The sequence below is a fragment of the Echiichthys vipera genome (genome assembly GCF_963691815.1).
Source record: "Echiichthys vipera genome assembly, chromosome: 10".
NCBI lineage: Eukaryota > Metazoa > Chordata > Actinopteri > Perciformes > Trachinidae > Echiichthys > Echiichthys vipera.
In genome coordinates, this window is record NC_139835.1 from 18502633 (window position 1) to 18526624 (window position 23992).

Below are 23992 nucleotides of genomic sequence, written 5' to 3' on the forward strand. Positions count from 1 at the left end.
CAACTCTGTGAGAGCCCATTAGAAGCCAGCTCTGTGAGATCCAATCAGAGGCCAGCTCTGATATATAGGTATATTTTGTTTTATTGTGCAATTATTCTGTATTAATGTGATAAATAGGAGCTTAATCTGTAGTTTAAGCCATTAGTTAGTGAATAAACATCTCACGTGACTATGTGAATTCAACATAAGGCTGCATAAATTGAGCTCTTCGGAAAAACAGTTGCCCTTTTCAGCTTTGCGAAGTAGTCACGTTGTTTCCCTTACTTCTACGGCTTCACAGCAGCAGCAGCAGCAGCAGGAGGGGCAGTATACAGACCGTCAGCACAGCAGTGAATGAGTGGAGGCAGATGAAGTGTTGTGGTCCAGCCCTCTCCTCCACCTCCACCTCCACCTCCGCTGCAGCAGTAGCAGCAGCAGCAGGATCTCAAGATGGTAGCAGCGCACACTTCTTCACATTCGTCGGAATCTGCCGAGTGGATCATTTGTCTGGATAAGAGGTATTTATATCATGCCAATGCGAATCATCTTAGGCCACTGTGCGATTCACGGAATAATGACACGTTTTTTAATTTCATCAGAACTCGGGCGTTGTGTTTCACTAGCTTAATTAAAACATTGTCTGCTCTGTAGTTCTAATTTTCACTACTGAATTAAGACCTAATTCTCTAGAGCTTTATTGAGGTTTCTCGTGCCGTTACTGCGTTCATATCAGGACACGACTGTGCACAACTGTATAGCTCTGGGCAAACTAAATTAAATGACTATTACAGAAACACTGCAAGAACAAGGCTGCTAACTTTGGACAGGCGTTTGATATATGCTGGTAAATGTTTTATTTTCACCACTGGCTGCAAATATAGGCTACCCTCTGGCTGTTTCAGTTACCCACAAATTGTGATCATTGTTAATATCCAGGGCAAATACTGTGATGGTTCATACCTATAACCACAAATCACTGCAGAACACTTGACCAGCAAGTGCATGAACGCCTGCCATAGGAGGTATTAAATCCCCAAGCAGCTGCAAGGGACTGCTTTAAAAAGTGGTCTCATAACAAGATCTATTATAAGATCAGTTGTGTTGCACACCTGTAACGTAGCCTACATGTCTGTCAGCAAAGAATTGCAATGTGTGTGATCGTGTACGTGATATGTGCAGATTGATTAATTCCATTGGGGGATTTGTTGTTGCATACATTTTACACACTAACTCAAAATAGAAGAAAGTGAACATTAGTTCTTTACCTTTATGTTGTATGTCACAGCTCAGGTGTGCAAACGGACCAGAAACAGGGGCTCTGACAAAGAAAAGGTCCAAAGTGCATCAGCTATAAACAGCAAAGTGACGCAGTGTGCCAGATGTGTTTACACAGTGATGTCCTCTGGCTAGTCCTAGAAGCCACCTGTGTCGCTTAAATAATACAGTTCTTGTATGACTCACCTTTTCCAAATACCTGTAGCAGCATGTACGCTGCACTTTATTGTTCTGTTGCCAGTTTTTGAAATGCAGGTCAGGGGAGGAACATGTATGTCTCCATGCATATCCTAAAATATAAGTGACACAAAACCACAGTTGTCCCTTAAAGTGTTTATATTGCCACAGTTTAATACAGAGCTTTCGGGATCTCACTCTCAAAGTGGCGCAAAATAAATCTGTGGTCTTTATCGACACTTGCATACATCAAATGTGTATGAACTATCAACGGAGAAATCTGGAAGAGTCGGACGTGACTAACACTGATTAGCTCGGGCAGTTTGGTGAAGGCATTCAAATGAACACTAATATTGCTCAAAATAGCACCATCCTCTACAGTAGCATGAGAAGAGTCCCTAAAACGAAGCACCAACAATGTAGTTAGCGAACCCAGACTTTATTAGAAGAGTGTTTTGAAAGACCTACAACTGGCCCTGGTACCAGCTCCTCTCGTAATAAAGTCCATTAAAGTCGATTACCAAATGCGATCCAAAATGAGCCCATTGGTGCTTCGCCTTATGCGTATGGACTCTTCTCATGCTACTGCAGAGGTTTGGTGTTATTTTGAGCAGTATTAGTGATTAAAAAGACGTTTTAATGCCTTTACCTTACTGCCCCAAGCTAATCATTGTTAGCCACGTCCGGCTGTTAGCGGCTCTCCCGGATTTCTCCGTTAATAGTTGTTACATGAAAAAAAACTGTCTCCATGGCCTTACTTGATGTTTATAAGAGCATGGGATGATTTTGTGCCGGAATTACACTGAAAGACTTTGAAGTCTCACGCTCTGTAACTGGACTGTAAATTAGAGGCAGCTGCTACATTAGGCTCATCGCCCTTTGTAGTGTTCATCCTGCAACAAGCTACCTTGTGAGGAAAACATTCTCAGATTCAGCACCTTTTGAAAACTTTTTTGTTGTTGACCTAGCTGGTTTTCAAATAACCACCTTGGCTTTGAAACTCAGGCTCCCACACATCTGCCATCACATCTTTGCCTTGTTGTCCTCACTGTGTAGCGTGTTTGATAAAGTACGCAGTGCTGAAATAATACAGAGTAGTGGTGTGATCATACAGTCCAATCACAATGACCAAGGGGAAGAGATACTTTAATGTGACAACTGTGAGTTGGAAGTTTACCAGGGAATACACAATGAGGTCTATTTTATTGTACTTTGACAGGACGGATTGTTGACGCAGCCAAGCAAGCACTTGTTTCTCTTTCTGAATCATTGATACAGTTTGGATTCATTTTTTTAAAGGATGGATCTGGATTTAAAGGTGATGTAAGCTACAGTACATCCACCCACATGTTACATCAGAGGCTCCAGATTCAGTGTAATACATTTTGGGGAACAGGCAACAGAGGAGTGAGAGAGATAAAACATACACCGACACATCTGTGATGATGTGAACATGATCAGCAGTTTCCTCCACAGTTTGGTCCACTCACGTTGTTAGAGCTCAATGTGATTAACAACAATGTAAAGAGTAGAGCCAGACTGATATATATTGGCCTATGCAGACATATCGGTGTCTATCAGTATTGGTATATTATGCGCGGATATGAAAACCTTTTTTACGTAACATTTAATGCAGTAAACAATACTTCAATACTTGATTTAGAAATGGTGTAGTGCATATACACTTATTTAAGTGCAAGGCAATTGACTGATACTGAACAGACTACTGTTTACTGTTTAGAAGTACATAATGTTTGGCTATTTATTTAATTTAATTCATTTTAATAATGAAGTCAGTGGTAAAATCTCACTGGAGATTTAGAAATATTACAATGCTTAAGTTTCCAACTGAGCCCCCACTGTAACTGTAGTTAAAATGAATAATAATTAAAATGATTATTTATAATTATTTAAACATTAATAATAATAAGGCTAATATAGGTAGCCATAATGTATTATTATAAGCCCCAACAGTCAACCTTTAATTTCTAACTAGCGGAGGGTATCCATAAGACACATATGCATCAGAAAGCATGTTGTGTGTTTATGAGTGTAGTCATAAACCATTATGAATGCATTATAATTTAATATGACTACCTTCATAATGGACCATAGAGGTGGTCTTCATAGAAAGTGTTACACACAAAATCACGCACAAAACAAAATAACAATGAATAAAATGAATGATAAACCGAAACACAAAGTCAGAATAATACATTTCTCATGAACACCACTTAAGACTTACATGTTCGATAAGCAGCAGGATGAAACTGGACAAGAGGACAGTGTTCCTCAGGGATACTTTGGTGTCACATCTTTTCTGCAGAGGTGCATGTTTTCAGGATCCAGGACAAGATGCACTTACAGTATGCTGACTCAAGCTCTGCAGCCTATTTTGGTACCTTATGTACATTTATTTTCACAGTTACCTGTACATGGACACTTTTCTTTTTATTTGTTTAGACCAGCAGAACGCTCTGGGGAGGATGTTGACATAATCCTGGCACGTCTGAAAAACGTGAAGGCCTTCGAGAGATTTCACCTCAGTTTGCTGCAGCAGATTTGCCTGTGTGGATTCTATGAGTGCTTGGAGAAAGGCATCACCTGTAGGTCAAATTACAGGCTGAAACAGTCATTATTGGCCCTAAAATAGAAGAATACTTTTATTATTATGTATTTTTAAAAAGTATGCTGATTTTGTTTGAAACTGTGCTTTGTTTTTAGTGTATCGCCAAGGAGACATTGGCACCAGCTGGTATGCCGTCCTCTCTGGTTCACTGGATGTCAAAGTTTCAGAGACATCAAGTTATCAGGTTTGTCTAAATTGGCATTTCAACATTACAATCTTTGAGTGAAGATTAAAATGATTTTGTGGGTTAAGGTGCACTTTAAATCCATTATGCATGCACCTGCAGCTTGTTTGGAGTGTGGGCTGTAAAGAGAATTTTGCTTGTTACGTTAGGGGGCATTACTGATTAGTTTTAATGCTGCAGCTTCATGCACGTTAGTCGGTTTGTCTGGGTGCTGATTGGAGTAATTTCTTCCATCTATCACAAGTGTCCAGGTGATTGCCTGTAGCATTTGAAAGAGAGCTGATCTGTGCTCCTCAAGTGCCTCATACAAAGGCCCTTTTCCAAGCAGAATAAGGACATTACATTAGCGTTTTACAGGTTTGTCTAGATGGATGTTTTGTCCTAATGGAGGAATGATGGTCATTCAGAGCACCGCCTCTGTTTCTGTTACAGGATGCTGTTACTATATGCACGCTGGGCACTGGCACCGCATTTGGGGAGTCGATCCTGGATAACACTCCCCGTCACGCCACCATTGTCACACGGGAATTCAGTGAGCTCCTACGCATTGAGCAGAGGGAATTCAGGTCTCTGTGGGAGGTGAGTACCTTTATCTGCTTCCTTCTTCAGAGTATCTATGGCTACATTGCAGTTTGTTGTGACACATCTCAGAGATTAACTCAAGGTAGGTGCCTTCAGAGGACTGCTAGCAAAATATGTAGACCCTACAAAACATATAGACATTTCTGCCAAGGATTCATTTATCCACATTTTCTGGAATAAAACTAGCCCGCAATTAGCAAAAATAATGAGGTAATAAAACATTCAGCCAGACTATAAGGCTGCAATGAAACATGAATCCCATGTGTATAATCACCCATATTAACAGGTAAAATATGTCTGTTTTTGTCATCGATAAAGCAGATCTTCAACAGCTCAGTGGGTCACTCTAAGAAAGCCTGCATCTCTGATCATTCATCCTTTCATTTCTGACCTACTGAGGGGGCTGATATAAGCCAGGGAACAGCCACCTGTCTTAGTTTGTTCTTGTTATAATTGAAATGTTGAATGTAACAACTGTGACGAATTGAGCGAAGCGCAAGCCAAAGCGTGGGTTGGCGTTAAGGCTTCTGTGTCTTGTGGATTAGTGGAGGCTGGATTGGGAGGTTAGTGTTGGTCCCCCTGCAGTAATAACATGAGCTGTACATTTGTTATACTGTAACTGTTTGCTCCCAAGTTTGTGTGTAAGCAAAAAAATACTGGCTTTATCAGGGTGTAGACGGTTTACGCTGTTTGACCACTAGATGGAGGTGCAGTGCTGAAGAGACACAGATTCTTTCTGGTTCTGGTGTTTACTGGTGTCCTTGTATGCGCTAATTCAGTCGCTCAACACAACTATAACACAGATCAACTCTTCATATAATATAACATGATACCATAGAAGCATATCTCGCTGTACTAGGACGAACATGACATTCAACATACAAGAGTATAGATTGATTTTGACAAGATACTGAGGAGAAATTATATTTTATCACAATGCTCATCCTTCCATCTCCTGCATGTTAGTTGTGAGGAGTCCTGTCTTTCAGCTCCCCCCCTGCTGGAGCCACTTCAATGGGCTGGTTTACACAAAGAGACAGCCCATTTCCTCTGGGACCAAAGGGCATAAGTGGCTTTTAGATTATGGGCTGTGTCCGTGTCAGCGTACTGGCCAGCAGCAGTGCGACCGGATATTTAACCCTGTCTGGACGTGCATTGAAGTTCACGTGGAAGTACTGCTAGACTACACGTTTCACCTCTGCCCTGAGGCGACCTCTTCACTAAGGTGCGTTTCAGATGAGAGTTTGTGGCTCCTGATTCTGGCGTATCTTGTCCTTAGATCTATCTGGTCTCGTTTTTTTTGTTATGTGATGACACACTGTGAAGTGACTGTTGAGCTGTAGTTTGGCCAAAGAATGTTTAACAGATATTATGGGACTGCTTTTATTTTGGAAAGTATCTGATGTGGTTGCAATTTTATTTGTAGTATAACCTAGTTATGATGAAGAAGCAGAAACCTTGTATCACAAGTTTTCACTGATGCAGCTTCAGTTTTCTTAATTTTATGTAGCTTCTAGCATATTTTGGCTGACAGCATTGGGTAAATCATTTCTAAACTTGTGTATATTTTCCAGCTGTCTTGCTTAAAGGATTAACTAAAAGTATAATTTTGGCGCAAAATCGTCACATGGTCTTTTTTAATACTTTCATACATCAAATAAGCCATCAAGACAGTTTTTTTATGTATAAAAGCCCCAACAACGTAGTTAGTCGACCCAGAGTTTATTTAAAGAGTGTTTTGAAAGACTTACCAACTGGCCACGGTACCAGCTCCTCTCGTAGTAAAGTCCATTCAAGTCGACTACCAAATGCGATCCAAAAGGAATTAGCTCATTGGTGCTTCATTTTATGTTTAGGGATACTTATTACACTACTGCAGAGGTTTGGTGTGATTTTGAGCAATATTAGTGGTTAAAAACCCGTTTTCATGCCTTCACCGTACGGCCCTAGCTAATTTGTCTTAGCCACGTCTGGCTGTTAGCAACTGTCCCGTATTTCTCAGTAAATAGTTTATACACGGAAAAAACTGTCTTGATGGCTTATTTGATGTATTAAAGTGCCAAAATAGCCATGGAATGATTTTGTGCCAGAATTACACTTAAAACTCTGTTGGAAATTATTTTTTTTTGACACTGTTATCAACCACTGTATCATACTAAAGTCCCCCTCCACTCACAAAGATGTTCGGATTATTATTAGTTTACTTGGATATTTTAGCTTCACTGTGCAGAATGATGCATCTTCAGAGTTTGACACTGGAAGATGATTTTCACATTTATCTGCTAAATGTGGAAAGTTTCTCTTGCACCTTAACTCTAAGTTAAGAAGTCTGAGTACGGCAGTTGCAAATTTTCTCAAGTTAAAGCTAAACAGTACACTAAAATGTGTTCCTGAAAACATCTGAGGTGAGAAATAGGCAATACAGTAACAGTTCGACAGTTACGCAAGTTCTAGCATGATGCTCCAGTCAGGCCAGTCAGTCATCCTTTTATAAACCCACCCCACATGAGATAAACGGTTGTGGTTGGCCCGTCGAGGACATGGTCTGCTGTAAATCTGTCTTAATGGGAGAGGAGCCCGGGTGTATCTGCCAGAGAAAATGAAACATAAGCTCAACAGATTTGTCTGGTTGGCAGGCTAAGAAGTGTGATGCGGAAACGTGAAACTTTAGTGCACAAACACTGTGAATGGACTTTTCAGCGTGGTAGCAGAGATCATTTATTTATCAGTTAGACACGATCAATTTCCAACAAGCACTTATAAATCCTGGACTTTTCAATGAGGGAGAAGGATTCGATTTGAAGATTTTTTTAACAAGGTAATTAACTTTATTCACATTATTCAGTTAGTTCTCAAACATGATTGTTTTCCCTTTTTTAAATGTTTGCATCAGCTTCATCAATCCTGCAGTCAATTTTCTCCAAATGAGATATTCACTCTTTTTGCCCTGAGCAGGTGTTTCCAGATGTACTTAGCCCAAAAAAACACAACAACTATTTACAGCATCAGTGTCAATACATGGATCTTATGTTGTTAAATGTGCTGAGCTGGCTTTGCCTTGCAAGTCGTTCAAGCTGTGACTAAAGGGCTGTCGAGTCAAAATTCACGTATTCCGCTTGTTGACAGATAATCGTTACACAGCTCTAAGTATTTTACAATTTGTTGTTAGTACAACAGTTTCACCAAATGATTCTGCCTGGAGTTATTCCTCCCAGTACTGCCGCAATGCAGAACAATTGCTTTTGTAGTATCTTGTTCCTGATGGCAGACTCCAGATTTTATCTGTCAGTTCTGGGGGCGACAAACTGCTTCCAACTTTCCTGGTCGTCTTCTTGACTGTTGAAGTAAATGTTCATCTACTTCACGCAGGCTTTATTAAAGCTTAAGCCATTTTGTGGTGCATGAAAAGCCTTAAGCTGCAAGAGATCTGTGTTCTTGCTTACAGCCCTCTATTGATTGATGCCAACTGATGTGGGGAGATAATAAAGTTAAAACCTACCCTGCTTCAAGCTGAGGAGAAAGCCCTGAAACAAAGTTACACACCTCCTTTTCCTCCCACACACACATCTCCTGTGACTGAACACTCAACAAAACTCCACAGTGAGCATGAACTAATGAACCAGTGGATAATATTATTTATTCATAATTATCCATTTCAATTATTCAGTATATATATTTCTCCAGTTTTCTTCTAAAATCTTCCACTGTTCAGTAAATTTGAGTTTATGTATTTGTGTCAGTGTTTCATGCATGTGACTGTGGTGTATGACAAGTACGCACAGCAAAGTCACAGCATGTATTAGCGTCTGTGCGTGCAACTTGAACATTTATTTTCTCATGCTGCTGACTGCTGCAACCGTTGGGAGCGAGCAGCCGCGTGCTGTTTGTTTAACAGAGCAGACATGAGCCGAGCTCAGCACACACGGCCATGCTGACCCAAGCTTAGATGGCCTAATCATCAATTTTCTCTTCCCTTTGTTCCCTGCTTCCGATGGGCTATGTGATTAAAACAACACAATTGTGATTTTTAGGTCATAAGACAGCTCTCATACAGTTACGTCAGCCTGCATGTGGCCTGAATAGACCCGCTTTTCATTATCTTCACATGCTAGGAGGACAGTCTTATAAGCACGGCACATGCTTTTGTATGTTGTATGTACTGTATTTTGCATGTTTAGGCTTGAGGCGTATCTGTAGGGTGCCGAGCAGTGAGTGGGTGGGTGGGTGTTTCGGTGGTTGTGATTGGTGTGTTGTTAGTCCATAGAAGAAGCCTGGTGGGCAGCCAGTGGAGAAGGCTGATGAACAGGAAGTGGCAGGGACGCAGCATGCCCTCTGGTGTCTGAGGATTGAGTGGAGGGGGGTTGGAAAAACAAGGCCACATTGGATCCTTTGGTAGTTCAGCATCCAAAGTAGTACGCCACATCCAGGGGCGGGAGTCCCTCCAAGTGCACAGCGGATATGTGCACGGAAAGAGCAGGAAGATTATATCAAAACATTTCTGTTTGATTCCCTTATCTTTGCTAACAGAGTGGTCACATCATCAAAATCCCAGAACTCCAACGTGGAAAATAAAACATATTAACTGCCACTGACCATGCTCAACTTTTACTTCTTAATTCACTCCACAAATTGACATGTTTTGTTGCAAGTGCTTTTACAGGATTGATTTAGGACTCTAGTGATAATTAGATGAAAGCAGAAAGATGAGAGTTAAGAGTTACAGCAACTATAAACTCACAAATCACTAACACAAACTAGATTTCTTTCGGCTTTTATCTTCCATATCATTGCTATGTTTTTGCATTTCCACATGTAACAAATATTTGAGAATTTTTTGCTCAGTTGATCTTTATCTTCAAGTTAAACGCAACATAGAGGAGCTGACTAAACTGAATTCAAACCAGAGAAACAGTAAATCCATTTCAAATTTAAAATCAAATACATTACTGGCATGGGGAGTCAAGAAGGAAAGTATGTTCTTCCTTAGTCCATCATATTAGCGTCCAAAATACATTTAGTAAAATTGCAATGTCGGATTCAGAAATAATTTCTCATCATATGCGGCTTCACTGAAATTGTAGCAGCTAGGCCGCTCTGTTGAGTCAGTCGGGAGTGTTAAGTGACATGGTGATTCAGTGACACGCAGCTACACCTGCTCAGCCCCATCTCTCCATTACATCCATCCATTTTACGTTTTCTCAATGTGATAAATGAAGGTAATACTGTAGATGGAGAAATAACAAAAGAAGAAAGTTAAATACAAGTAAACACCAAATATCATGTATATGTGTTTTATACCTTTTGAGGGATCAAATGTGTGGCGTCACGGTTTGTAACCTACGGAAGGAAATGTACAAAACCCATTACCAGATTTTGTAAATTAGCAATGAGCTCACTATATGGCACACCAATTCGATTATTGTCCTAAAGTTAGAAAGTGGAGGGCACAGAGTTTGTGGAGCAGTTTATCGACGATGGAGTTGTATGTATGCAGGTCTTAATGAGGAAATAAATTTCAGTTTTGTGAAATATCTTAGTCCTTTTAATGTTGTTGTAATTTATGTTACTTTCTCATTATTGTTATCAATATATTTATTACTGTGACTATTCATTTCTTCGTTTTCAACATAGCCTAGCTGTGAAATGTTGTGTGATATGTTGGTGAATTTTACCCTTGTGGCCACTAGTTGTCTATATAATGAAACAGGATGTTCTACTCTGGTTGATCCCTCTTTCCAGTAACTTCCTAAGGAAGACCCAGTGTGGGTTGAAATCGGTCGGTGTAAACTTTTATTTGCCTTAAAACAAATAAAGGCATTTAAACTACATCTGGCTGGGTGCTAGTGTGCCTGAAGTAAGCCTAGTTCCTGTGGCTCCCCCTTTTCTATACATACTTTTACTACATATTTTATGAACCATCACTGACTATTTCCCATGATTTAATTCACTGTTACAACATTAATGAGCACTAAAATGAGCGGACAAAGCTGCTTGTGCAATTTTTGTGTGTGTTTGATTTGTAATCATTCTATTCTTTAGAAATTTCTCACATATTTTTACTTTAAAAGAAAAGGTTGAATTCATTCACACTCCATTTGATTAGAGATTCAACATTTACAAGCTGGACGTACGTTAGGCACCAAATTGACAATATGAAACATCATCTTTATACAAAAGCCACACGCTGCAACAACCAATTAAAGATAAAAGCAAATCTCAAACACCTGAGACAATAACCACATCAATTATTAATTAAAGCATCCTTATAATAAATAAATAATATATGGCACTGTAAGCTCTTGATGGTGTGATTAATTTCTTGGTTGGAGCATGTTCGTGGAGTTCAGTGAAGCTGTCTTGGATAAGTAACAAGGTCAAAGATAAGACGCCATCTGGTCTGTGTCCTTGAGAGGAAGGAGCTCGCTGATAGGAAAGGGATACTGGATGGTACTCCATGTACGTCTTAGAGTTAGAGTTGGATGCACATAGGAACATTTGCACGTTTAACTCAATCCTGTTGGTATGTCCACCGAGGAAAATGTCTCCCTGAGGAGTCATATGTTGATGGAAGCAGCAGAGAAATTTCTTTAATATTTCTTTATTATATTTTTTATGATTAGTGGTCTTCATATCCTGTGTGTGTGTGTGTGTGTGTGTGTGTGTGTGTGTGTGTATGTGTGTGTGTGTGAGTGAGTATGTGTGTGTGTGTGTGTGTGAGAGAGAGAAAGAGAGAGAGAGAGAAAGAGAGAGAGAGAGAGAGAGAGAGAGAGAGAGAGAGAGAGAGCGAGAGCATGCTCTCCTGTGTGCTCAGTGACTGGAGTTGAGTAATCACCTAGCAACTGCTGCTCAGAAGAAGTCAGCGGCTGACTGCCACTCTGCTGGGCTGACACAGTCTGCTCACTCTGCTCTCAGAGTGGCGTGCTGGCTGCGGTGACGGAGCTGCTGGATCATGCTGGACCACGCTTGGTGTGACCCATAACTCCTAGAATTGGATTTCCATGCTTGGAGTGTTTGTTAACGGCTGGATTAAGACTAACACTAACAACAATAAAAGGCTGTATGGGACGCTGGTAGCACCTTTAGGTAATTTTTGCCAAACTTTTCAACAATCCAGTGCATTTTGCTGCATGAGAAACACTGTCTAATATATGGGGAATGGGAAACAATGCTTTAAGAAATGTGTACAGAATTGTTCTATCTGGAAATTCAAAATTTGCAAAACAAATGTCAAAAGCAAAATGCTGTATTTTTACTCCTACTAAAAGTATGAACAATTATTTTCTGTTTGGGAGGAAATCTTAACAGAGCAGAAGATAAGTGAAACTCTTGGGAGGGGTTTTTACTCCTTGCCCCAAGTGGCCTGAAGTGCCCGTCCGAGTTCAGGATCAACAGTGAGAACAGTTTGCACTATGCACGTTATGTAATCTAGGGTGAATTATTCAAAAATACAGCAGGGCATTCATGCAAATTGATGCTCACAATACAATAATGAGCTCAAGCATGAAAGACAGAGGAGGAGCTTGAACTGCACTGGGATGACTTGGTTGATGTGTCGTTATGACAGAAATAGGAGTAAACGTATATGTGAACTCTAAAGCACATCAAGCACCAAATAGAGTTTTGGACTCCATGGTGTAAACCTAAATAAAAAGATGGTTTGCTTCTCCAGATTGGGAGATATACCTCAAATGAGAAAAATATATGTTTGCGAAGTTATGTTGCTGTTAGTGATAGATTTTATTTCATGACTACATTTCTCAAAATGTGATTATCAAGGATGTGATGGGATTTAGACTCCTTATTCTGGAAGTGTTTGTAGAACCTGTCACTTGCTCCGAGTAAATCCGCTTGAAGAAACACATCCTAATCCATAATGTGATGTTATCAGTGTCATAGAAATAATTCGTAAGAGACTGAATCAGAAGCTTCATGTTGCCTGACTAAGTCATTGTGTTGCTGTCTGCCTGTCAGATTGTTACAGATGATTTTACCCAGTCAAACTCACCTAAGGGTGTATCCGTGCTTTACACAGTGTGTGTAGTAAGAAACAATTGTGCAGCTAAAACAAAAGTGGACATTCTCTTCAGGGCTGTCTGTGAGTCCCAGTGGAGCTTATTTGTGGCTTTTGACTATTGATTGTACATTTGTCAGTAAACGCTGATGTGCAGCAACAACTTTGTTATTCTAAAAAAACAAATTACAGCTCTGTCTTTCCTCTTCTACTGGAGATAATGGCTGATAAGAACAGATCTGTCAATATTATGGTTATAAAATGAGAGACTATGTGGAAGTTGCTGCACAAATCACACCCAGTGGTTGTTTTATTGTGATACGAAGTATTGTCGTGAATATCTGAATATGCCTTTCAAGGAAACATGTAACATGTAGTTCTTCACAAGACTTAATAATCTGACATTTAGGCAGTTTGTGTATTTATTATAACACTAACACTAGTTCTAGTATATCTACAGTTTAAGTCGCTATGATGTGTGGATTGATTTAATGCTCTTATAATCTTATGAAGTATACTGCTTGAAAAACGACTTAAAGGATGAAATAGTCTGGCTGTTGATTCATTTTCTCTTGATCGACTGATAAATTTATCGAATAAATCTTTTCAGCTCAGATAAAACACACAGACAAAATTCTAAATAAAAACACACATGACAAGTAAATGACTTAATGGAAAGCTGTAGGCTTTAAAAGAAACAAATGCATTGTGTGTCATTAGCGTCAGAGAAATCATTACTAACAAAATAGAAACAGTGAGAGTGCTTTTTACGCACCTGACAATGGTCCTAAGCCTCGTCTAAAACACACCCCCACCCTGCGTATTGGATCCTACCCCTCAGGGAGCGGTGCCTTACTGGCTCAGAGCGCTTGAGTTCATTTGTTCATGTTCTGCTCAATTTAAGTGCTCCTCCCTCATCCTAAATCCTTTAATTGTCAAGGAAGATACACAGATTGGCTTGTTGAAGTGACTTTGAAGGCTTCTGTTCTGTTGATTAACTCTGAAAGTTTAAATCTGTTGGCATGTGTCCCAACCACAAAAGAAGCATTTTAATAATAGTTCATTTTAATAATACGTGTGGCGTTAGTTTACATGAATCTAGGGCTGGGCGATATGATGATATACATATGTATATTGTTAAAAAACAAGATATAAAACAAATATAAATATGTCTATCGTATATATATATTTCTATATCATTCCTCAAGTTCTGATATTTGCACTTTATCGTTATTTTGCACTAAAATCCTCAATAAAATGAGAAAATACGCAGTACATTTAATTAGTCAAGTATTTAATTCATACAGAAACAAGCTTTACCATGTGGTCATTCCATATTTATTTATTGTATTACACATTATATTGGGAAATATATCATAATCAAGTATCTTAATGAGCAGCAAGTCAATCCTCATTTTGAAGTAGAAGCATGGTTAAAAAACTGAGGTCACTGAGACGTTTCTGAACGGCTTCTTAATTGAGGGGAAAGCTGTGAGCCCCTAAAGGGTTGCTAAGGAGATTAACTGACTTCAGGGGGTAGAATTGAATTTAAAACATGACCTCTGAGAGTACATTACACATCCAGGCACAAATGGCTCTAAAGCTCTAGCTGTCGTTCAGACTCCTGTGAGCAGATGATATGAAGGTAGAGAGAACTGGTCAGTCACTAAGTGGTCTTCAATCAGCTTTTTATCAACTCAGAACGTACGTTGCTTCTGCACATAATCAGTTTTTTAAAAGTTTTTTTTTACCGCAAATTATTTTGAACTATGAGTCTATACTTGATTGTTTACAAATCAGATAGAAAAAACTATTTTAAGAATAAACGTCTATCAGAATAAATACTACATTTGGTGGGAATGCCTTTATATGATCAAGTGTGTTTTTTTAAAGCTGCATAGTTGAGTACTTTATTTAAAAGAAAAAGCATCCAAGGCAGCATATTAGATAAAAATAATTAAATGATCAACTTCCGATTGCAATATCCAAATATTTGGTATATTTTCCGAGCTAGTGTATGCTAAATCGCTGCCAAGGGGCCATCCATGTTAGTGTATACGGTAATATTCTTTTATCGCCCATTGTCACGAACAGGAACATGACATTTCTAAGAGTGCATGGATGCAGTATGATGTTCATTACATAACATCTGTGATGCTGCAGGGCACACTGATGGAAGAAGGCATGTACAGTTATATTGTCATGCTCTGTTTGCTCTGTGGCTCTCTGCATGCATTCTCCACATTAAGGACTTCATGACTAATTGAAACGAGTAAAAGAGGACTAGAAAGTGACACTGACATTGAGAACATTTATTCAATTGAATACTGCATTCAAGTGTAAAATGTACACCAAGGATTTTTACATATTTAACCATGTGTGTTAGTTTCACATGGTTTTGAATATAATTGTAATAATGCCTTGCCTTTTCTTCTTGATTATTACTCATTGAAGCTCACTTACATTTGCATGTTAGGCCTACTAAGGAGATAAATCATAGACTGTATAAAAAATGGACGTAGACTCTCCGTCGAGGTCCGTTCCCTAAACTTGATCCAATCGTACTCGCCTACGGGAGTCGCCATCTTGTCAGGTTGTAACTCCGCCTCATTTCTTCTTACCAAAAAAGGGCATTGATGTGACGTTGGGGGGAGGGAGATTTCAATTTCATTTTCATTACCCTTTATTTAACCAGGAATATTCCCATTGAGATAGGTAGTCCTGGCCAAGACTGCAGCATAAACATACAAGTTTCACATTTAAAACCAAAACAGCACACAACTAAAACATTACACAGAATTAAACATGATAAATCAACAAAATAAAACAGCATTAAATATAAAAAAGCAGATCAGTGCTCAGAGACAGTACATGTGCAAATTGTATTTAAAAAGTCCTTAATCCTGCTTTTGAAATGGTCCATGCTGATGAGGGATTCCAGTTTGAAATGATCCTGTAGTTTATTCCAAGATAGGGGTGCTAAATATTTAAAAGCACTTTCACCAAACACAGAGACGTCCATCTGGCTGACGTTTACCTCTGAAGAGAAGTGAAGGCCACTGCCTAGCTGTCACTCAAGAGGCCGCGCCCCTAATTAGTCATACATTTTAAACTCCAATAAAATAAAAACTAGCCTGGGACAAAAGATATCACCGCCCCTCAGTGTTGTCATGGAGATATGACCTAAACATACAGACTATAATGTTTTTTTGTACCAGGCCTTAAATAGGTTTATTATTCTTATTAAAAAAAAAAGTGGGGCAGCAGTAGCTCAGTCCATAGGTGACTTGGCTGGGAACCGGAGGGTCGCTGGTTCAAGTCCCTGCGTGGACCATGAATGGAGCGTGGACTGGTGGCTGGAGAGGTGCCAGTTTATCTCCTGGGCACTGCCGAGGTGCTGTTGAGCAAGGCACTGAACCCCCAACTGCTCGGGGCACCGTCACTTGCAGCCCCCTCGCTCTAACATCTCTCCATTAATTGCATGTATGTAGTTCCTGTCCGTGCATGTGTGTGTATTTCGGGCCTGTGTCTGTGTAAAATGAAAAAATAGAGTTAAAATTGAATTTCCCCATTGCATGACAAATAAAGGGATTCTTCTTCACGTGATGAAGTGAAAATGGGGGTCAATGAAAAATGACTCTATTATGAAACCTGTCCCTAGTGGCCAGTCAGTGAACTGCAATTTTTGGCACTTCCTTATTGGAAGAACCAGGAAGTTGCTGTGGTGGGGCCTTGGATGAAATATGGAAAAAACAGCACAAACTCTCATCAACTTTGTTCTTTGCCCTTTACAGCATGGAGACAAGTGATGCTGATTTAAAAACATTATGTTTTTAAGTTTTTGTTGAAACTGAGATGCTGATAAGCTGTATGATCATTTTGGAAGCTGCAGTTTGTGGTTAATTATAGGTTAGTAATTCAGTGCTTCACATATTTTGTCCATCCTACTTATATGAATGTGATCAGACTAAATAACAGAAACAGTTTGTTTTACCTTGGTGTAATAGACTGGCATCAATATATCAGTTCCAGGGTTCATATTTTACTGAAGAAGGAGTACTTTTACTCTTGATACCTACCTACATTTTGTTGTATTTTTACATTGTTATATTGATAGTTTTACCTAAGTAAATGATCTGAGTACATTTTCACCTATAGTCATCCTGCCCTGTAGAGCTGTGTGTGAGCGATTTAATGAAAAAGGTAAGATGTTTGGCCAAAACCTCAGTACTTATGCAAAGTAACAGCTGTTGAGTTTCATTCCAGTTTTTTTCAGCATATCATCACACACACCTGGTCATGGGACATTACCTTGGCCTCCCAAGTTTACATGTGAGGAGACACAAGGACAAAGTTTTCTTTACCCAATTATAACACTGCTACGATTCTACAGTCTTCTTATTGATACACTGTTAAATTCCAGCTATTAACTGCTATGACTGATCTGTTCCATGTATTTTCTTTATTTTCATAGAAATATCATCAGTGCATGGCTGGACTGCTCGCACCACCCTATGGTGTGATGGAAAGCGGTTGTAGTGGTGACAGTAAGTAACCCTCAATTACTGTTTTTACAATTACATTTCTGAGTGGTTTAGGCTCAGCAATCACACGTTTTATTCAAGTTCGTCACAGTTTCTGCTTTAGTTGTTGTATTTATCACAACACAGTACGGGCCTTTGGAGATTTAAAGCATTATTTGAGCTTGAGTGGAGTTGAGTTGAATTTTATTGTAACAGGATCTTCAAGACAACATTTGACTGGAAAATATCACAGTGAAGGGACTTACAAATGTTTAAATGTTGCAGTTGGTGCAAATGATTTGGTAAGATGTTTAGTGACATTGTTACCTCATCAGAAAAAGCTACAGCAGTGCATTTAGTTTACTCTCAGTTGCGTTTCATGTCAGTTACTCGAGATTTAGAGCTGAAGTCTTTTTTTTTTCATATTTGCTAAAACTGAGACTATATCCTGATGGTACAATGCAATTTTATTGATTAAATTCATCCCGCAATGCATCATGGGAGTTTCCGGTTAGGCTTTTTCTGCTGTATCTCGGTAACAGAAGGTCGTAGAGAGATTGAAGTTGATCCCTTGAATTTTTTTTCTTGTACGCCCTTTCCACTCCAGTGCCAGTGTCTACGACCTTTCGTTTCCGAGAAATGCTCAGTGAATTTGTTCGTACGTCAGAACTTCTTTATTTCCATATCCCACTTAGTGCATCAACCCTATTCTGATAAAGACAAAAAAACACCTCACGCTAGTGTAAAAACCTTTATTTACATTTGCAGAAGTTTTATCGCATTTTGTTGTTTTCATTAAGCTTTTCAAATGTGATTCTTCAAACTGTGCATTAAAATGTGATTATGGAAAGAGAGTTATTGAGCCTGCATCAGAGACCCCTTTAGGTTGTCTTGGGTCGGTCACGGTGGAATCTTTCAGATGCCGTTATCAGCACACACACAGCAGCAGCTCGATGCAGAGGTACATGACGCAGATCGTCAAAAAACATATTCCCAAAAGTAACTCTTTGATTTAGTTTGTATTATAAGATCTAACAATCTTTAGGTTGTGTAATATAACCTAGATCATCTTATGTTGTACAATATGTAATGATAGTTTTTCTGTCTAACTCCATTACTGTCCGACTGTGCTTTATCCTGTTGCATTGTGGTACAGGCAGATACTTTTGTTTATGCTTTTCTGTTCCAAGTTAACTCAATATTGACTTTGCTTTGCTCAAACAGAGCACTTAACCCGCTCTAAAGTCAAGTGCCATAAAAATGATGAACAGCAGTGAGAAAATCCAGAGACTTTGTCTTACTGGCAGCGTGTTTACTGTGATTTTTTTTTTTTTAAAGTGAATAAATAAATGATGGACACATTTTAAAGGGAATGTTTCTCTGGTTGATTTTCCAATCAAAAAGGATTTGATTGACCACTGTAACCTTTTAAAAGTCGATGTTTTTGCTTTAGTATTCATCACTGTTATGTGCTGTGGAGCAGCGCTGTAAAAGCCCTGCTCAGTGAGTATTTTTGCAGAGTACAGTAGTACTTAGGGGGTTTACAGTATGTACTCTCTATGCATGAATACACCAAGACAGAAATCACACAAGCGTCAAGCAGCTGGAGGCTGATGCACTCTCCTGTGCAGCGTATCCACAGCAGCTTAGTGGTTCTGTAACTGCGGTGGCGAAGTTGAATGAATTAAACATATTTAAAATTGTTTTCTTAGCTACAACCGCGCTGTGCTTTTTCAGCACTCTGGTGCAAACAGGTGGAGCTCTTAAAGTCAGCAATGTTTCGTTCACTCATGCATTCAGTAGCACTTGACTGAGCACCTTGTTTTTCACTAGTTATTCAATAAAACAAACTAAAACATATCTTAACATATGTTAACTTCTCAACAAAAACAATAAACAAGCACAGATTCTGTACAGACCCGCAGGATATAAATCATATAAATATAGGTGCAGACCAAGAGTGTGTAAGAAGATGACAGACACCAAGATGAGACTCTTTTTTAAAGTAGTTATAATCAGTATTTTTATAATAATAATAATAATAATAATAATAATAATAATAGTAATTATAATATTAATAATAATAATGTATTAAAAGATAATGTCATAACCAACTGTTTTTTACCCAACTTATTATTTGCCCAGTGGTTAGGCGGTCTAAATACTAATACATTTTGCAACATGAAGGTAACAATAAAAACAACAACTTTTCAGCGATTTACAAAAAAAATATTCAGGAATTTAAAGTAGCCAGGAATCACACAGATTATACAAATGCATTAGTTTTATTCCTGGATTTATATCTTGAAGCATAATGTGAGCTGCTGCCCCCGCGACCCGACCCCGGGTGAGTGGTTGAAGATGAGAGATGAGAGCATAATGTCACACTTCTATGTTCCAGTCTCTATGTATTGCTCTGTTTTTGTGGTTTCAGCAGTCTGAGAGGCACGTCTAAGAATAGCTGAGTTTTTTCCTGGAGATATAGTTGTGACTGATTATTATGTTTGTCCCGGAGGGGGAACTATACAAACTTAAAGGTCTTAACACTGAGAAATAACCACACCCTTTTGCATCCCCTTTCTGCCCCTGCACTGTGACAACCAGTGCAATAAAGTCTAATAGTAGTTTATTTAGCAGCAATGTAAAGTAAATGACAGGAAATAGGAAAGTCACTTTTCTAAGCACATAGAGGCCCCAATTATCACAGTGTCAGAACAATAATTGAAAGTGAAATAGGATGTCATTGAAAGACATTAGAAATTACATAAAACTGGCTACTGATAAAGTTATGGGTATATTTCTTTTCGGTTCATCTACAGAAGAATATGATTGCTTTGCATACGAATATAAGAGGATTACGGACACAGCAACTTTTCTAGGAATATGAAAAAAACACATTGAGCAAGTCTTTTATACTTTCAAGTCCATTCATTGTTTGCTTCTGATTTTTTTTTTTTTTTTCAATTTTGTGCAATGACAATAAAGGACTTATATTCTGTATTTACTTCATTTTGAATTCCTTTTTAAGGGATTACATGGGCTTTAAACACAAATAAATAGTTAGATGCAGCTTGTTGTTTATGTGTTTGCTACATGAATTTTAACTTTGTGAATATTCTCTCTGTTTTCTCCCACCAGGAATGCCGGACAAAGAAAACATAAGCAACAACTCACTAGTCTCCAAACATCCGAATAAGGTAGTGTGCTTGACACACATGAATTATTTGTAAGATGATTTATTGCTACCACTAATTCTAAAACATGGATTAAGACTGAGAGGGTGACACGATGCAGATTTATTGGCTCTGTTCCTGTCTAGCAGAGTTTTACTGTTTGGCACTTAAACTATAGACTATAAGTCATTCTGTTGCCTGACGTAACAGCATCCTTTACCGTTGCCCGCCTCTCCAAAAGAGGATGGAAAGGAGTGTGGAATGTGAAGTTTTGTTTAAAGTTGCTCTAAATATAAACAATATGATTGAAGTTTTTTGTCTTCATCCATGACAGTTCCTGTCCCACCTTTCTCCTGTTGTCGTTTCCTGACCACCGGGTTGATAACGGGGCACTACAGCAGATTTATGATGCCCTGTTCCTACACTGAGTCACAACTGGGTCACAAGATTATAACAAACAAACAGCTCCCATTTAATGTAACATATTACATAAGTATGAAAGCCCAGCTTATTTGGTACTGAGTGGACTAATTTTCTTGTAAATAAATCATGAACTTCACATAAATGCATGAGTTGTGCTGCTCTTTGAAGCATGCAGAATGCACTTTAAATGTCACAGCCCCGCAGCCCACCCCATGGCTCCAGTAGGAAACGAAAAACACATTTCCATACAGTAATTCACAATATCTGTGTCCCATTTAAGCAATCAAAAGCATCAGTCAAGAGTCTGGGAACAGACTATAAGTGAGAAGCAATATAGAAAGCCTGAAGTTAAAGTTAACAGCGAATGTCAACTGTGAGTCAGTGCAGGAGACATCCTGTGGCCCACAGCAAGAGGGAAAACACTTGACGTATCTGCCACGTTGTTGTTTCCCTGATGTCTTGTTTTGCCCATTACTTTTCGGTTGTTTCCTACAACAACAAACCTTTAATTTCACCCAATTTCTCTGATGTTGATCCTCAGTTTCATTCTCATCCATGATGTGTTTTATTTCAATTCCTCTTATGTTTTGTTTCATTTTATTTTGCAGAAGTCATTCATTGAAAGTCCAGCCAAATCCCACCTTAAATGCATTTCTCAGGTATTAAAATACAGTCAACCTTCTGTATGTAGGGACCAATCATTTCCTGTTTATGTGGCAGGTGCTCAGCAGCACTCCACTGTGCTGAGATTTAACTTGCATCTACACGTGCAGGTCCCCTCCGAGAAGATCCTGCGGGCGGGGAAGATTCTCCGTAATGCCATTCTCTCCTGGGCGCCTCACATGATCAGAGACAGGAAATACCATTTGAAGACGTACAGGTTAGTTGACATCCTAATTCTTTGATATTTTTGGAAGACTGCACCATTCAGAAAAGTTTGATTTAAAATAGGGGCTGTAAGAAAATATCGATACACTTGAGTTTTGTGATGTTTTGTTCCCCACTATTAAAAATTATTTTAATTCATCTTCACATGAAATTAATTGTGACAGAACATGGTTCATTTTGTTGTTACCTCCCTTTGATAGAAGTGTTCTAATGTATCTTCAAACTTAAAAACGTCTTATCAGTATGCATCGTAAAGCAATACATCCTCCAATAAATGCTCTAACTACAATGCAATAGCTACTACAGGGACGATTGTCTCATTGAATCCACAAGAGTCTCAGCTTTTCAGTCAGACTCAATTTATGCAAGTCCAAGACTGTTTAGGGACCTCCGTATGCAGAAGTACTGAAATAAATTTAAGAATAGGCTAACATTAGTACTGCATTAGAAGACTGCATGTTTTTTGCCCCAAACTGTCTGGGATTATCATAAAAGTGGTATTTCTGTAAAGGGAAGACTCACTGGAATCCATGAAACACATTCAGATATGTTGAGGTAGGGGTCAAAAGGCCCCTTTGAAAATGGCCATACCAGTTTTCACTCAGCAGAATTTAGCTGCACTTTGGAGCATTATTTATCCCACTTCTTGACAAGCTGGCATGTCCGTTGGTACCGATGCACACTTTCAATTGTCTAGTTTCAGATGATACGTCAAACTATCATCTTCACTATAGGCTCCTAAGAAAAATGTTAAGAGGTTAACCTCCTGACTGAACATTCAGGCCCTTTTATGGCAACGCCCTGTTAACAGTTTACAAAGCAACAGAAACCAAAAATAAAAAAAACAAGAACAGGCAGATTCAATTTACAAAATCAGACATAACATATTACATAGCTGCTCAGCATTGTATAAGCTCTTATATATTCCTTTCCTGTCTTTCACAGGCGGTGTTGCGTGGGGACCGAATTGGTTGACTGGCAAATGCAGCAGAGCTCATGTGTTCACTCTCGTATTCAGGCTGTGGGCATGTGGCAGGTGCTGCTGGAAGAAGGCGTTCTCAACCACGGTGAGACTCTGTGTGATGATTGTGTCTGCGCCACATGTACATGCAAAGCATGGATTTTGACACAAATTCGAGCCCTTCTGTCTGTGTCTGTGTTGTAATACAGTGGACCAAGAGATGAGCTTCCAGGACAAATACCTTTTCTATCGCTTCCTGGACGACGAGCAGGAAGATGCTGCTTTACCTGGCGATGAGGAGAGGAAGGAGAGCCAAGAGGAGCTGCAGGACACGTTGCTTCTCCTCTCGCAGATTGGACCTGACGCCCACATGCGAATGATTCTGAGGAAACAGTATGGCTATAAAACAATAATCTCTAAAGCAATGCAAATAAAAGTGAATCAGTGTTGATGGATATGATTTCCTTTACATATTTCCTGTCTTTCAGTTCGTCTGAAAGAACAGCAGATGATTTGGAGATCATTTATGAAGAGCTGCTCCATATAAAGGCCTTATCTCACTTATCCACCACTGTGAGTTCACTGTCTAATGTGGTCATATGAACCCTATTGTCACTGTGCAGACATTAACATTAATTCCGTCTCTTGTGGCAGTAAAAAACATGCTTATCTCCTCTCAGACTCTTCTTGCATTTAAGAGAAGAGTGAAGGAAAAGATGCACACACACCTGTCCATGTGTAGTTATCTCAGTACTGATGATCACATACCAAAAAACATTTAAATACATGCTCTGCAAGTCAAATCATCAATTTGCAACGCTTTTGGGACTTAATCAAATTCAAAAACAGGTTATGTGAGAACATCTGAAAACTACCCTTTTAAAAGGATTTTAACTCACATTCACTTGTAGAACAATCTGTTACACTGGCGGGGTATCGACTAGCAGGAGTAGCACTTTGCATGGTTGTGCTCTTTACGTGTTGCGTCAGGGAATTTGTGTTCATATTGATTTGACTGAGTTATGAATCTGTCTCCTCTGCAGGTAAAGAGAGAACTGTCAGGAGTGCTGATCTTTGAGTCTCATGCAAATGCAGGAACAGTGTGTAAGTAATGCAATAAAATGAACAGCTGATTCCAAACTATTAAATTCATAAATGCATCACATAGTCAGAATTAATCCAATAAA

At 39.0% G+C, this 23992-nt stretch overlaps 1 protein-coding gene across 3 annotated transcripts in view; it reads left to right on the forward strand.

The window, feature by feature from the left end:
* Positions 1–429: 429 nt before the first annotated feature.
* The window catches only part of rapgef4a (Rap guanine nucleotide exchange factor 4a), a gene marked incomplete at its 5' end in the record, with an annotated part of 35837 nt that continues 12274 nt past the window's right edge, over positions 430–23992 (forward strand). For all 3 annotated transcript variants that reach the window (XM_083922346.1, XM_083922347.1, XM_083922348.1), the window contains 12 exons: positions 430–497; positions 3895–4037; positions 4156–4244; positions 4677–4823; positions 17312–17384; positions 20499–20557; positions 21565–21615; positions 21730–21836; positions 22790–22911; positions 23015–23198; positions 23294–23378; positions 23849–23909. In XM_083922346.1, coding sequence (XP_083778472.1) covers positions 430–497; positions 3895–4037; positions 4156–4244; positions 4677–4823; positions 17312–17384; positions 20499–20557; positions 21565–21615; positions 21730–21836; positions 22790–22911; positions 23015–23198; positions 23294–23378; positions 23849–23909 — 1189 coding nt within the window. The remainder of the gene's footprint in view (positions 498–3894; positions 4038–4155; positions 4245–4676; positions 4824–17311; positions 17385–20498; positions 20558–21564; positions 21616–21729; positions 21837–22789; positions 22912–23014; positions 23199–23293; positions 23379–23848; positions 23910–23992) is intronic.